The 14,972-nt window shown below is 49.5% G+C and overlaps 1 protein-coding gene across 1 annotated transcript in view; it reads left to right on the top strand.

Annotated features, from left to right (window-relative positions):
- Positions 1-14,972, top strand: part of SPG7 (SPG7 matrix AAA peptidase subunit, paraplegin) — a 980,080-nt gene that overhangs the window by 735,119 nt on the left and 229,989 nt on the right. The window contains exon 14 of the mRNA XM_069635587.1: positions 11,999-12,155. Coding sequence (XP_069491688.1) covers positions 11,999-12,155 — 157 coding nt within the window. The remainder of the gene's footprint in view (positions 1-11,998; positions 12,156-14,972) is intronic.

The following is a 14,972-nucleotide window of genomic DNA, read 5'->3' as shown; positions in this document are numbered from 1 at the left end:
GCCGTCAGGTGTGATTCTGGTTAATTGCATGACTGTGCCTGACCCTTGTATTGGGACATGTCTGGTAAACCACTCTGGTGTTAATCCGTTGTCTTTCGTGTTATGTGAAAGTATTCGTGTCGGAAAAGGGGGGGGCAGTGTTCTGGAATATTCTATGTGGTAAAATGGGAAAAAGGTGTTGAAAGAAGGGGGATACTGCATCTCACCTGTTGGTCTCCCACTCCCCAAGGACCACCCATCCGGGTTATCCTCCCTCGCTGGTCCACCCCCAGGAACTGGATCCAATAGCGATGGCCGTCTCCTGGCCACTTGGATGACAGATCCCGGGGACTAGCTAGGCATACATCTTCAGGTTTCTCACAGAAACCTGACCTGGTCTCTGCACATTTCTACCACATGTGTAACCCTTCTGCTCAGTTTGGGCTTCTTCCTGAACTGCAAAAATTCCAATGTTTTGCCGTCCCAGTCCCTCAAGTTCATCAGAGTGTTATTGGACACACAACTGGGCAGGGCTTTCCCCCCAGAGGGATTCGGTGGCGAACATTCTTCAGATGGTGCTTGTGTTTCTGTCCCAGGACTGTTTCTCCAACACCTTTCTGTGTCGGCTGAGCCTTATAGCCGACTCCATTTTGGTGGGGTTGCAGGCCTGTTTACGCCTAAGGTTGCTTTACTGATTGCTTCAGAGTCTGGTCTTAGTTTCAAGTTGACATGTTAGACCTGTTGCACGTCTCAGCACTATGCACTCGGATCTGCTATGGGGCCCTGCGAGGAAAGCTGAGAGGGGCATTACTTTGGTAACCCTTGTAAAACTTGTAATGTGCAACTCCCCCCAACTCCCACAGTGCAACCACCCCCTCCACCTCGCCCTTTCTCCGCATGAAACCCCCCCACCACCCAGCCGCTACTGAACCTCATCTGAAATGCACCATGATTAACGCTAGGTCCATTAATGCTCACGCTCTAGACATCCATGACCGCCTAACCACCCATGACCTCGATTTGCTCATTATCTCAGAAACCTGGCTACATGAGGACTCCGGCCCTGCGCTCTCCCTCGCCCTACCCCCTGGCTATTCCGTAACTAGACAAGATCGCCTCTATAAAGGTGGAGGTGTAGCAATTATTGCCAGAGACTTCCTCTCTATCAGAAAGGTAGAGAAATCCCTGCATAACAACAGCGACTACCTCCAAGTTAAAATAACCCTCTCTCCCCATTGCACCATTACTGCGCACACTGTCTACCTCCCTCCAGGCCCATCAGGAGACTTTCAAGCCTCTCTCTGACAACCTCAAAAAACAGTCTAAAGCCATTCTCCTTGGGGATGTCAACCTAGGTCTCCTGGATAGTAAGGATGTAACAGCCAAATCCCTTGACTCAGCCCTCAAGGCTCTAGGCTACAAGAACACCATCCTTAGCCCAACTCACACCTAGGGCAGAACTCTCGACTGGATCGCACAGCACAACTGCCCACTCATCACAGGAAACACTCCCACCCCATGGTCAGACCACCACATCATCACCTTTAACATCCTCACCACTAGCTCCTCCGCTGCCTCTTCACCCCAACCGCTCCCACCCTGCCTCGCCAGAAGCTCCCACCAGCTCACAAAGGAAAGGCTACTGGCCTTCCTCCAAGGCCCAGCCTTCAGACCACCTTTCTCCACAGACCCAGAAACACTCGCAACAGCCTATGATGTTGCCATCAAAGCAGCTATCAACTCCATTGCCCCTCTCAAACCCCGCAAATCCAAACCCACTACCCACTCCAACTCATGGTTCACCGCTGACCTCCTCATACTCCGAAACGAGAAAAAGGCTGCACTCACACAGTGGCAAACGTCCCACTCTGTCAAAGATAAGATGAGCTTTAAAGCCCAATCCACTAAATACAAAAAGGCAATCACCCAAGCAAAGGCCAAATCTTTTCAATCCAAAATCTCGGAAGCCCAATCTAGCACAAAAGAAATCTTCGCCATTTTTAGGGAGCTCGAGACACCCACTCCCGCCCCCCAGAATTTCACCAAAGACTGATGTGATGAAATACAAACGGCCATGCAAACCAAACTAAGCCTCCTCAAAAACAAAATACTAGCCACTAAACAAGCCCTAGCTAATAAGCACATCCCTGCCCCCCCCCAACCTTTCTCCTTCAAACCCATTCAGGAAAAAGACATCATCAACATAATGAGGAACATCATGCCCTCGAACTGCAAAGGTGATGCATGCCCAGCCTCCATTATCAAAGACTGCACTGAAGCGCTAGCTCCCTTCCTGACAGCTTTTGTTAATGCCTCCTTTGCCACAGGCAAAGTCCCCGCCTCCCTCAAGGAAGCTTCGGTCCGTCCTCTTTTAAAAAAACCCACTCTCAATCCCACCTCCCCCAACAACTACAGACCTATCACCACTGTCCCATTCCTCCTCAAAATACTGGACAAAGCAGCCTACCTGCAGGTTCAGCACTTCATTGAAGAGAACAAACTCCTTGGACTCCGCCAATCTGGTTTCTGTCCCAGACACGGGACTGAAACCGCCCTACTTGACTTGAAAAACCAGATGGACGATGCTAGAGACATGGGTAAACCAGCACTTCTCCTACTCCTTGACCTATCTGCGGCCTTCAACCTCGTAGATCATGGCGTCCTATGCCACCATCTTTCCTCTACTGCCAAATTCTCCCCAGAGGCCACAGCATGGATCACTTCCTTCTTACAAGACAGAACCATGCAATTATTCTCTGACCTAGCCTCCGCCTCACCAACCATCATACTCTGTGGTGTGCCCCAAGGCTCCTGCCTCTCCCCCACCCTCTACAACATCTTCACACAACCCCTCTTCCTCATCCTCGACGCTATGGGCATCTCCTACACCAACTACGCCGATGACACTCAGATCCTCTTCACCCTCACTGGTAACTATGACACTTACTCCCTGACCCTCAACAACCTCTACAACACCATCCAAGTCTGGATGGCAGACAATTGTTTTATACCTCAACTCCGACAAGACTGAACTCCTCCTGGTAGGTTCCCCCGACCCGCTAAAAAATCTAGATTCCCAATTCAGTCACTTCACCATTGAAACCATTATAATTCCTGTCTCAGATTCTATCAGAACTCTTGGAGTCTACCTGGATTCCAGCCTATCCATGGATAGACAAGTCAACGCAATAGTCTCCGCAGCTGCATATCATGCCAAACTTATCAACGCAGTCAGACCCTTTCTCTCCAAAGAGACCTACACCAACATAGCCAGAGCCATCACTGGCTCTACGCTAGACTATTGCAATATACTCTTTCTAAGAACCTCCAATAAAAACCTAGAGAGACTACAAGTCATACAGAACAATGCTCTCCGGGCAGCCCAAGGCATTTCTAAAAGAGAACACATTTCTGAGGCCAGAAAATTAGCCCACTGGCTCCCAATAAAGGAAAGGATTGTCTTCAAAGGCCTGACACTGACCCACAAGTGCATTTACCTCACTGCTCCTGCCTACCTCTCACAAAGGATCCACCCCGTCTCCACTACCAGGCCAATCAGATCACCATATACCAACATGCTCTCTGTGCCACTAGTAAAAAGAGCCAGAGTGGGCAGATCCAGCTTCCCTTATCTCGCACCCACTCACTGGAATGCCCTACCTCCCACTATCCGAGGTGAGGCCTCCCTCACCACCTTCTGCAAAGTTTTGAAAACCATCCTCTTCACATAAGGCCCTTCACATCAGCATGAATACTTATCATATGACCCGTTGCATAAATTGTAATATAATGACCATGTGCAATATCTGTAACAACAGTATGATGTTATGTAGTATTCATAATGTGTCAACGACCGCTACCATGCCTGTACCTGTGTAACTAAGTTCTTGCAAGTAACAGCGCCTCAATGCCCCTGGGCTGCTTGCGCGCTATATAAATATAAATAAATAAACCCCAACCCTAACTGATAATGGTCACAGACACCACCTTGAAGGGTTGGGGTGCTTACCCCATAGATCTGAAGGTGAACAGCCTCTGGTTGTTGACAGAAGCTTAGGAGCACATCAATTTGCTGGAGCTACGGATGGTCAGACTGGCCCCATTTGCCTTTCTTTCGTCAGTGCGAGGCAGGTATGCGCTGTTCTCCAGCATGGGGTCTGGCATGGATTCACATGCTCATGAATATTCCCTGTCGTCCGGCTGGGAATCCTCTGTAAAGAAAAAATCAGTTTTAGTTTCACTTCTGAACTGTCTTTCTCCTAACAACCAATCACTGGTCTCTGGGTCATACTGCCCCCAGCCAATGACTGCCCTCTACCTAAGCCTCTCCTCTGGCAGCCATCTTCATATTTTTACCACACGTTCAAGTGTTGGGAGTCCTCGTACTATAGCTCTTGAGCTTTTACTGTGTTTTGCGATTTTTCTAAGAGTTTTGCTCTATTTTTGTGGTCAGTCGAGCCTCAAGCTCCACCGATCAACCTTACGATTAACGGGGACCCGTTTTCGGATTTTTCAGCCTCCCTCAAGGGTGGATTTTTGTCGAGTTTTCTTCTTGGAAGATTCCAGAAGCTTCTTTGAGGCCTACACTGCGTGTCATGGCGGAGGAGAAGTACTCGGCGCCTCTCTTCAAGGTTTGCCCCGGCTACAACCGACGGAATGTCTTTTCGAACGATGTACATTCCCTGTGCCTCTACTGCCTTCATTCGGACCAGACGCATGTGGAGGATGACTGCGAGGCTTGTCGGGAGATGGTGCCGTGCATGCGGGCCAACCGACGCAAGCACCTCAATGAAGCCCCTGCTCTGGGTGAGTCCCGGCAGCATGCCTCCCCGGCACAGAAGAAAACTGAGCGGTCTTCTAAGACCTTTGAGGGCGATCCTCCCACGGGGGCCCAACATAAGGCCAAGCACCGCAAGTCCACTGCCTCCGGGAACACCGTTGCGACAGAGTCCTCGGCGGCCCGGGCGTGTTCAGTGTTCCCAGCACCTTCGACCACGAGCCAGCGCTCACGTTCTTCAAAGAAGAGGAAGTCGGACCACCCGGGTAAGCTTGTGGAGAAGACCCAGCCAGGCCCGACGGAGAAGGCCAAGGGTGAGCAAGGCTCCAACCCTGCCCCTAAGGTGAAGGCCGCGGACTCGGCCATGACCACGAAGGCCCAGGTACATCAGACGAAGGCCCACACATCCATCGACGTAGTAGTGGCATCCCTCGCGAAGGCCGCCTGGGTGGATTCGCAGGGCGCAGTCCCTAAGGTGAGGGTATCCCTGCCTGCCAGGAGGGAGTCCTCATTCCAGCCCATCGAGAAGTCTCTGGAGAAAGTGATGGCCATCATTTACCCAAACAGTCTCCCCTGGTCGCAGAGAAGGGGTGGGCACGGTAGTCCTCCAGGGCACAGACATTTCCTCAGAGGAAGAGCTCACCAGCCTCCCGGTCCTCCAGGAGGGGAGATGCGTCGAGATCAGGCCTGAAGCGGGGGGATCCCGACGAGGGCGACAACGAAGGTGACGGCAACGACGAGGAGCAATAGGGCGGTGGCGACTGAGCGGATCAGCCTAAGCCACAAACGCCCGGTCCCCTCCACCCCAGCAGCCACCAGGGGATATCTCAGTGGACATTCTTACGGCTCTGCATACCATGTGCTCGGAATTCAGAACAAGGATGCCTCTTGCGCCGGTGGCCCCGCCCGCGGCTCCGAGGCCAACAGAGGAACCACCACTCATGAGGCGAATTCACCCCCCTCTGCCCTTTCACCCCTCGCCTCCCTCTCCCCCACCGAAGGATGACACGGGCACTGGCACAGACGACGACGGTGGCCTGGGGGATCTCCCGTTTCCGCCAGCCAGATCTTCACTGCCCGACGAGATTGACTCATTCCACGCCATGATCTCCAGGGCCTCAGAGCTGTTCCAGCTCGTCCTGGAGGAGAAGAAGAAAGAGGGTTTCCTTTACCATCGCCGGGAGGTGAAGAGGAAGACCATTCTTTCGATTCCGTTATTGGATGACATTTGGGACGAGGGGTTGTCCCTCATGAAGAACCCTTCACCGGCTCCGGCTAAGAGGGATTGCTACGAGAAGAAGTATAGAGTGCCTGAGTGTTTACGGTCCCAGCCTTTTCCAGACTCTGTGGTTTTGGCGGCGGCCAAGAAGTCTTCGGGCTCATCCTCATCGGCATCCTCACCCCCAGTCCCCCTCTCCTGCCCCCCCGACGGTGAGGGGAAGAAGTTGGATGCCATGGGGCACAGAGTGATCTCATCAGCAGCAACGACCGTAAAGGCCGTTAAGTTCGTCGCCATCGTGACGTGTTACGACAGGGAACTGTGGTTCAAGGTGGCCCCCCTCCTGGACTTCCTGCCCGACGACAAGCGGGCTGAGGTGCTGGAGATCCTACAGGAAGGCGAGGTGGCTTCGGACCAAGCCATTACAGTGGCCACGGACATTGCTGACACAGGATTCTGCCAAATGGGCAACAGCGCTTTCCTTTGTCAGCAGGGCTGGCTGAGGGTCACAAATTTCCGCCAGAATGTTCAGTCGAAGGTGTTGGACATGCCCTTTGATGGGGACAATTTGTTTGGAAAGACTGTGGACGAGTCTCTCCAGGCCATAAAAGCGGACGCAGAGATGGCTCGTGCCCTGGGCACGCTTCAGCAGCGGCAGCCGTCCTTTCGGACTTCTGGAGGGAAATCCCAAAGTTCCTCTAAAGGATTCGGAGGAGGTGTCTCGTCCTACCGTCAGCCCCCCCCCGCTCATCGGCCCAGGACCGTGCCAAGTCTGGAGGCGGACGTCGTTGTAGCCAAGGCCCCCAAGGCGGCGCTTCGACATCGAAGCAAGATTGAACTGGCTGTGGAGTCGGGCCCCACCCATGCACCCCGGTGGGAGGCCGGCTGGTGAACTTCGTCAGCGTGTGCAAGACCATCCCCACTGACTGCTGGGTGCTGGACGCTCTTGCCCACAGACACACCCTAGAGTTCCAACGGAAGTGTCCAAGGATACCACCTTTGGCCTGTCAGGAATACCATGTCCCACAGCGGCTGCTGGAGGTGCGGGCCATGTTAAGAAAGGGGGTGATCGAGCTCGTCCCGAAGCGGCTCCAGGGCTCCGGAGTGTACTCTCGTTACTTCCTCGCCAGAAAAAAGACCGGTGGTTGGAGGCCCATTCTGGACCTCTGCCGACTGAACAAGTACATCAAGTCCCAAAGGTTTCGGATGGTGACCCTTCAGCACGTGGTAGGACAGCTGGAAGAGGGGGATTTTCTATCGTCACTGGACTTGGAGGATGCCTATTTTCACATCCCCATACACAAGGGACACTGCAAGTACCTGCGCTTCGTGGTTCAAGGACATTACCAGTTCAAGGTTCTTCCCTTCGGGTTGAAATCAGCGCCACGAGTGTTCACCAAGTGCCTGGCCCCGGTGGCGGCGCAGCTTCGTCCACATGTACCCATACCTGGACGACTGGCTAATCCGGGCAAACTGAAAGGACATCGCTGTTGACCACACGACGAAGACCGTCCAACTCCTGTCGGAACTGGGGTTCTCGATAAACTTTGTGAAGTCCTGCTTCACTCCATCGGAGGACGCACTGTTTCTGGGATCCCGACTCAACACAGTGTCGTGCCTGGCATCTCCGTCAGAGGAGAGGATTGCAGCCATCTTGGGCAAGGTACGACGAATGTTGGCCCTGAAGGTCGCAAGGGTAAGATCCGACAAGTCCCTACTCGGCATGATGTCGTCATGCATTTACCTCATTCGGCTGTGCAAGCTACGGATGCATCCGCTGCAGGAGTTTCTCAACGCCCGCTGGATACAGATGACAGGGAGCTTCGAGGACAAGATCATACTCCACAAGAGTTTCCATTGAGCGATACGGTGGTAGGGAGTGCACGCACACCTATCCGCAGGCGCGGATTTCCAGACCCCACCTCATCAGGAGATGGTCATGGCGGACGTCTCCCTGGAAGGAGGGGGAGCGCATTCCGGAAGTCTTAATGCAAGAGGCCTGTGGCTACCGGAGGAGAAGTTGTTGCACATCAACGTGTTGGAGCTGCGGGCAGTGTTTTGGGCTCTCAAGTCCTTCCTTCCATCCCTCAAGGGCAAAGTGGTACAGGTCTTCATGGACAACACCACCACGATGTTCTACATCCGGAAGCAGGGGGGGGAACCAGATCCCCGGCACTCTCCAAAGAGGCGCAGGACATTTGGCACTGGGCCGTAGCCCAGGGGATGTTCGTCATCCCGTTTCATCTAGCAGGAGTGAAGAACACCATTACCGACTCTCTCAGCAGGGAGTTGCGCTCTTGCCACGAGTTGGAACTATGGCAGGACCAAGTGGATCACCAGCTCTGCAGATGGGGAAATCCGCAAATAGATCTGTTGCTTCTTCGACTAGTAAACCAACTCAGACGGTCCTGGTGCAGGATGATCCTTGTCGCACTGGCGTGGCCGAGACAGATATGGTACCCGGACCTTCTGGACATGTCAGAGTCCCCTCCAGTCAAGCTTCCGGCGGATGCAGATCTTCTCGCCAGGGAAGGAGGCGCGATTCATCACCACAACCCAAGATCGCTGAACCTGAAGGCCTGGCTCCTGCAGCACTAGAGTTTGGGGGCTACGATCTTGCAGCAGATTGTAAGGAAGTGCTCACCAATGCCAGAGCTTCATATACTCTCAAATGCTATAAGCACAAGTGGAAGAGGTTTGCTGTTTGGTGCCGTACTCAGAAGATCGATCCTCCCGTATTTGTTGTCGTTGGCCAAGGCAGGCCTGGCCCATACTTCCATCAAGGTTCATCTGGCGGGTATCTCGCGCTACACCAGATCTCCTGGACGATCATCCTTATGGTCTTCTCATTTGGTCAGAAAGTTCGTCAAAGGACTATTTTGCTTGTTGCCGCCGGTGAAGGCTCCAGCCCTGGCGTGGGAGCTCAATGTGGTGCCTACTAGGCTCATGGGTCCCCCGTTCGAGCCTATGCATTCGGCGCCATTGATGTTTTTGTCGTCGAAAACAACTTTTCTTCTGGCCATCACCTCCGCAAGATGAGTGGGAGAGATCCAGGCCCTCTCTTGTAAACCAGCTTATTTGACATTCCACGAGACGAGGGTGGTGCTGCGAACGCACCCCTCCTTCATGCCCAAGGTGCCGTCGGACTTTCTTCTAAACAAGCCCTTGGTGTTACCTGTATTCTTCTCGACGCCTTTGTCGCCGGCTGAGAGGACTTTGCACTCACTGGATGTGGATAGAGCGCTGAAGTTCTATATGTACCGCACAAAGATTTTTCGGAAGACATTGCAACATTTTGTGAACTTTGGCCCTGTGAACCATGGGAAGGCCCTCTCCAAGGCTTCCCTTTCTAGGTGACTCTCGGCTGCATCACCCATTGTCGCTGGTTGGCAAACTGACCGTTGCCTGGCTGTCCGAGAGACCATTCGACCAAAGCGATCGCTGCAACTACAGCATTCCTATCTGGTGTGCCCCTGCTTGATATCTGCAGGGCTGCTACATGGAGGTCGACGCACACCTTCACAAAGTTCTACTGTGTCGACAGGGATTTCAGGGAGGGGTCCAGAGTCGGCCAAGCAATGCTGTGCAACCTGTTCACTTAAAGGTGAGCCTGGTGAGGAGCTAAGAGATGCTTAATGTTGAGATGCTTAATGTTGAGCCTTGCCACCTCCCATGGTTGTGCATGTGTATACTGCTATGTATTCTTTATTCATTAGCATGTGAATCCATGCCAGACCCCATGCTGGAGAAGGAACAAGTTACCTGTAACTGTTGTTCTCCAGCATGGCTCTGGCATGGATTCCCAATGCGAACCCTCCCGCCAACCCCTCTGCGGCTCTTCTCTTGGTCCTACTGCCACTTTACGTGCTACCAAATCTGAAGATGGCAGCCAGAGGAGGGGCTTAGGTAGAGTGCAGTCATTGGCTGGGGGCAGTATGACCCAGAGACCAGTGGTTGGTTGTTAGGAGAACGACAGTTCAGAAGTCAAACTGAAACTGATTTTTTCTTTACCAAGGATTCCCAGCCTGACGACGGGGAATATTCATGAGCATGTGAATCCATGCCAGACCCATGCTGGAGAACAACAGTTACAGGTAAGTAACTTGTTCCATCCTGATGAACACACTGGCCTTGAACTACTTTAACAAAAAGGGAGGTGTGGGGTTGATGCCTCTGTACAGAGAAACAATGCAACTGTGCTTCTGGGTTCTTGAGAACGATGTATCTCTAATTGTGACGCATCTTGCTGGGACCTACGACCTCACCGTGAATGCTCTGAGCAGACAGACCTCAGCCTCCCATTAGTCAGTATTAGCAGGAAGTTCTGGAGGAGATTTTACCTTCTCGGGGCATCCTCAAGCGGATCTCTTCGCTTCCTGTGTGAGCAGGAAGTGTGATTTGTCCTGTTCCAGGGAATTTTCTCTGAAGGGAACTCTGGGGGATACATTGATTGTCATTCTGCTATTCTCAGAAGACCCAAAGTTTGAGTCCACATTCATTCTGATCATTCTGGACTGGACCGGGAGGACGTAGTACCTGGAGCTTCAGGGCATGTCCAAGCTGTCCATGCCCGACGAGGGTGGACCTTTTTGTGCATTACAAAGGATGGGTCCTCCTGAACCTCCATGCTTGGCTGCTGACAGCTTACAGTACAAGGAGTGATATTTGTCAGACAACGTCATGGATGTTCTCTGTACCGCTTAGAGGCCTGCCTCCAATTCTATCCATGCCTGCAGGTGGTCTACGCTTTCGGCTTGGTTTTGGGAGAGAGGTCTCGATCCTTTGATCTGTCCAACTTCCTCTGTACTGGATTTCCTGCTTTCTTTAGCCCTAGCAAGCAGATTGGTAATCTGAAGGGGTACATGGACAATATTTCCATCTTTCCAAAGGACTCCTGAGCAAGGCTCTACAGTAGCCCACGTTTATGCTTTTTTAAAAACAAATTGTAACCAGTTTAGCTTTTCTTATGGGATCCCCTGTCGTCATGTTCTTTAACACTGTTCACACTTAAGGGGATTTTCTGAGTGGCCATCAGTGAGACAGGGGAGTGAGTTCCAGGCTCTTATCTGTTAAACCTCTATACTTGGGGTTCTCCAAGGAGAAGGTGACTTTGAGTGCAAGACCATCCTTCCTGCAAACATTTGTCAGAATGTCATCTCTCTCAGAAAATGAAGCTTCCTGTGTTTTTCCCTCTGCCTCAACCTTCTAAGATGGAGGTGAAATTCCATCGACTGGACCGTTGGCAGGACTTCATTTACTGTGTCTCTTGGCTGAGGGGCATCAGGAAAGATGACCCGCTTTTTGTAGTTTATGCTGGATCCCGTGCTACTAGGGTTATTACGGAACTGACCCTGTCCATATGAATCATCATCTGCATCTCTGAATCTTGCGATCAGGCTTAGAAGGATTTACTTAATTGTGTCAGGACTCATTCCACTGGCTGCCACCACTGCTCTCTAGAGGGGGTGGTCTCTACTTAGGACATCTTTCAAGCAACTGCGTTGGCTTCGCTGAATAAGTTTACCAAGCATTACGGACTGGATTCTGGTATAGGTGGTGTGGTGGTTTCTCGCTCTTCACCCTCCTACAGATATTTATACTACTGTGAGAGTCAATCTAAGATGAGGAATTCCTGGGACGGAGGAATCCATTAGAAGAAGAATAGTTTCCTATTGGAATTGGGAATCATGCTTATTTTGAGAACGTCCATTATTTTGGGAAAATGTTTGTGGACATTTTGGAGACAATGCAGACTGTAGCCTCTGTGTTTGTTAGTACCTGACACATACATTCCTGTCTGTGTTTGCCCTATAGTCTTTGTACGCTAACTCCAATACTAGAGTGACATTGATACAGGACAGGCAGTAATCCTTTTTATAAGAAGTGTTTTTATAAACCCTGCAACATTATGAGATATAGTTCTGATTTATATGGTCTATTTCTTTAGTGCATATTTTGCCCTGGTTCCTAGCAATATACCTGTTATTTTAAAATGTAACTTTCTGATTCTGATTTTGACACAGGTATCGATTGCACCCAGGACTAATGCTGCACTTGGATTTGCTCAGATCCTCCCCAGAGATCAGCACTTGTTCACCAAAGAGCAGTTATTTGAGAGAATGTGCATGGCCTTAGGTGGGCGAGTGTCGGAGGCTCTAACGTTTAACAAAGTAACTACTGGTAAGAAACATTCTGAACATTTTTTTAATACAGAAAAAAGTTTTGTTTTTTTTAAAAATCGAAAAGAAATGCTCACCTTACTTGGCTTTTTCAGTTGAAAACCAAATGAATAGTAGCACACTTATGTTTTACATATAAACACAACCTACATATACAAAGAAAAAAAGAAAACAAACCTATAATCATGCCATGTTACCCACGAAAAGAAAATGGATCATGTGCCTTTACGTCACTTCAGCATGCCATCATGCATTGTAGTGAAAGTTCATTATTTATTTCTGGTCTATATAGCAAACATCTGTGAACACTGAATTAAACTTTTTTTGATAAACTTTACTAATTTTACAATAAGCAAGGCAATAAAACGAATCAGATGAACAGTGCTGACAAGAAAATAATTGGTTTAATTGATGAGACTAATACATATGCATGGCTTATTGTATTTTCCTCATCCCAGTACACACTCTATTTGACAGATGTGCCTTCTGAAGTCCAAAAAAGATTATCCTGCAGTTTGCTTTGTCTGCCTTAAAGACTCTGATGCAGTAGATGAGCAGCCATTTTGCTGGCAAAAGCCTTATAAAGTGCTAAAGGATAGGTAGGGAATCTGGCTGAGGGTGACCCTAGGAACTACCTTAGATTGCTCCAGGATGCTTTTGGAAGCATATTTGGGGGACAGGCCTGGGACACACAGCAACTGGAGGTGTCCTTTATTGGAGCTTTGACATCACCATCATCCTTACCAGGTAATTTTGAGGATCTAAGCGCTGAGAGCTACATTACTGTCCTGCTCCTAGCAGTCAAAAGTCTATTTTGATGGCAGGTTCACTTACTAGACATGGGTCACTGGTGGGCTCCATGTCGAACCACTCAGTGTCGATTTACTTAATTTCCAAGACCACTTTCTTGATGTCACAGTTGCCAAAAAAGATGCCAGGGTGGTGAGAGGCCTCTGAGAAGGGACATGTATCACCCACCACAAATTCGCTGCACATCCAGCGCAGCTGGACAATACCTGAAGAGCCCCTGCTGATATCCCAACATGTAGCTATTGTGAGGAGTCAAAAATGACAGCCGGAAGTAAAGTTGTCCTGCTTTTGGTTGAACATTCAAGCAAACAAATGAACAGGGTCAAGGAACCGAAAGACACACACAATCCTGTAGTGAATGCACAATATTTCAGCAATGGTCATTACTAAAAGGACAATTTTAATTACCATCACAGCATGATATAAATCTTCAGATAAGAAATAATGACAGGGAAACTCGATTTACAAAAAACATAGATCCTCAAATGGTGCAAGTAGTACTCAACCAAGGTCAATCCCTTGGTTAAATATTTAGACAACACGTACATACCCTGAAACCATAGAAGGAACACATGGGTAATATAAGAAACCATAGATAGTGCTTCCAAGCACGACAATGAGACAGTAAGTGGATTCAAACACTGGGATAAAAAGTCAACGCGACTGTGTTTCGGCCATGAACGGCTGTATTGATAGGCAATCTTTAACGGGCCTTCATCAGGACGGCGTAATGGATGATGGGAGTTTACTGTGGGCTCTGTCGAACAAATGGCACAGAAACACGAATCAGGACCGTGTGTGGGGTTCCAGAATAACAATGGCTTTCTATTGGGTCACAATTATTGTGTGATTAAATAGGGGGTATCTCCCGCGGGAGAACCAAGGCAAATCTTACTGTGTCCGGATGGAACCATGGATGGGAGTTGCAGGACTGTATGGTATTGCTCAGCGGTTCAAAACAACATAAATTCTTCAGTCAGGTCCAATCTAAAAGAAGGACCGAATGTTTTACATGGGTGGAGGGGACTCTTGAAATGGTTGTAAATTAATGTATCCTCGATAGTCAATAACACCATCTTACCCTGGCTACGATGCTCCAAACACCTGGAGTGAATGTGGAGTATGCCAAAACGTCATGTAGCCTCTCCTGTTCGCTCACAAATCACACCTATGGAGTAGAGATGCATATATGATTCTATTATACAAATGCACAACACGCGCCTACATCAGCTTGTGTAAAGGCGGGTGCGGTTCAAAACGTGCCTATTGAGCTACTAATCGCCTGGTTGTGCGTGTAAATACGTATGTGTTTGTTTCTAGGGACATCTACAATAATGCATACGGCAGATCATATTGGAGTGGATCTACACAGCAATAAAACTGTTTGAGGGTGTACAGCGCATGTGTCTGGCTGATATTGTAAGACGCAGGTAATAAAAATGGTATGCCGATTAAAAATAATGCTCGCTTGATTGTGCGAGTGAAAGTGAGGAATCTAATAAATGTCCTGCATGGTCATCGTACCACAATGGATCTCGATGCGACACGATCGTTACCTCAAGTATGTACATCATTGTGATTTACGGAATAAATAGGTCGCCCGAAACAATTCAATCAATTTACTTGTCTCAGGGCAACAAGTATATAAATTAGACCTTGACATATGTGTCATTTTTTATTTTGTGATGTAAAATATTTTAAAGGTTTCAATTTAAACCAATAAAATTAAAAAAGAAAAAAAAGATATATCATACTGTTATGATCGGTTGTCATGGCAACCACATGTGAGTGTACACGCGGAGCTGTGTGGCCCAAAAAAAGGGAAGTGTTGTCCCCCAATGGTGTTGGGAATCGGTCCAACGTACCCATAATGTGTTTGAAAAAAATATTTGTAAAAATACTGTTAAAGAGTAAACACCCAGCGTGGAGAGTTAACGAGAACCAAAAGGGGTTCAACTGCATGGTACCTGAATAATGGAAAAAACCCATGCGGACATAATGTTTGTAA

This window comes from Ambystoma mexicanum, chromosome 1q (genome assembly GCF_040938575.1).
Source record: "Ambystoma mexicanum isolate Mex_15411 chromosome 1q, UKY_AmexF1_1, whole genome shotgun sequence".
Lineage (NCBI taxonomy): Eukaryota > Metazoa > Chordata > Amphibia > Caudata > Ambystomatidae > Ambystoma > Ambystoma mexicanum.
This window is presented reverse-complemented; position numbering and strand designations above follow the sequence as displayed.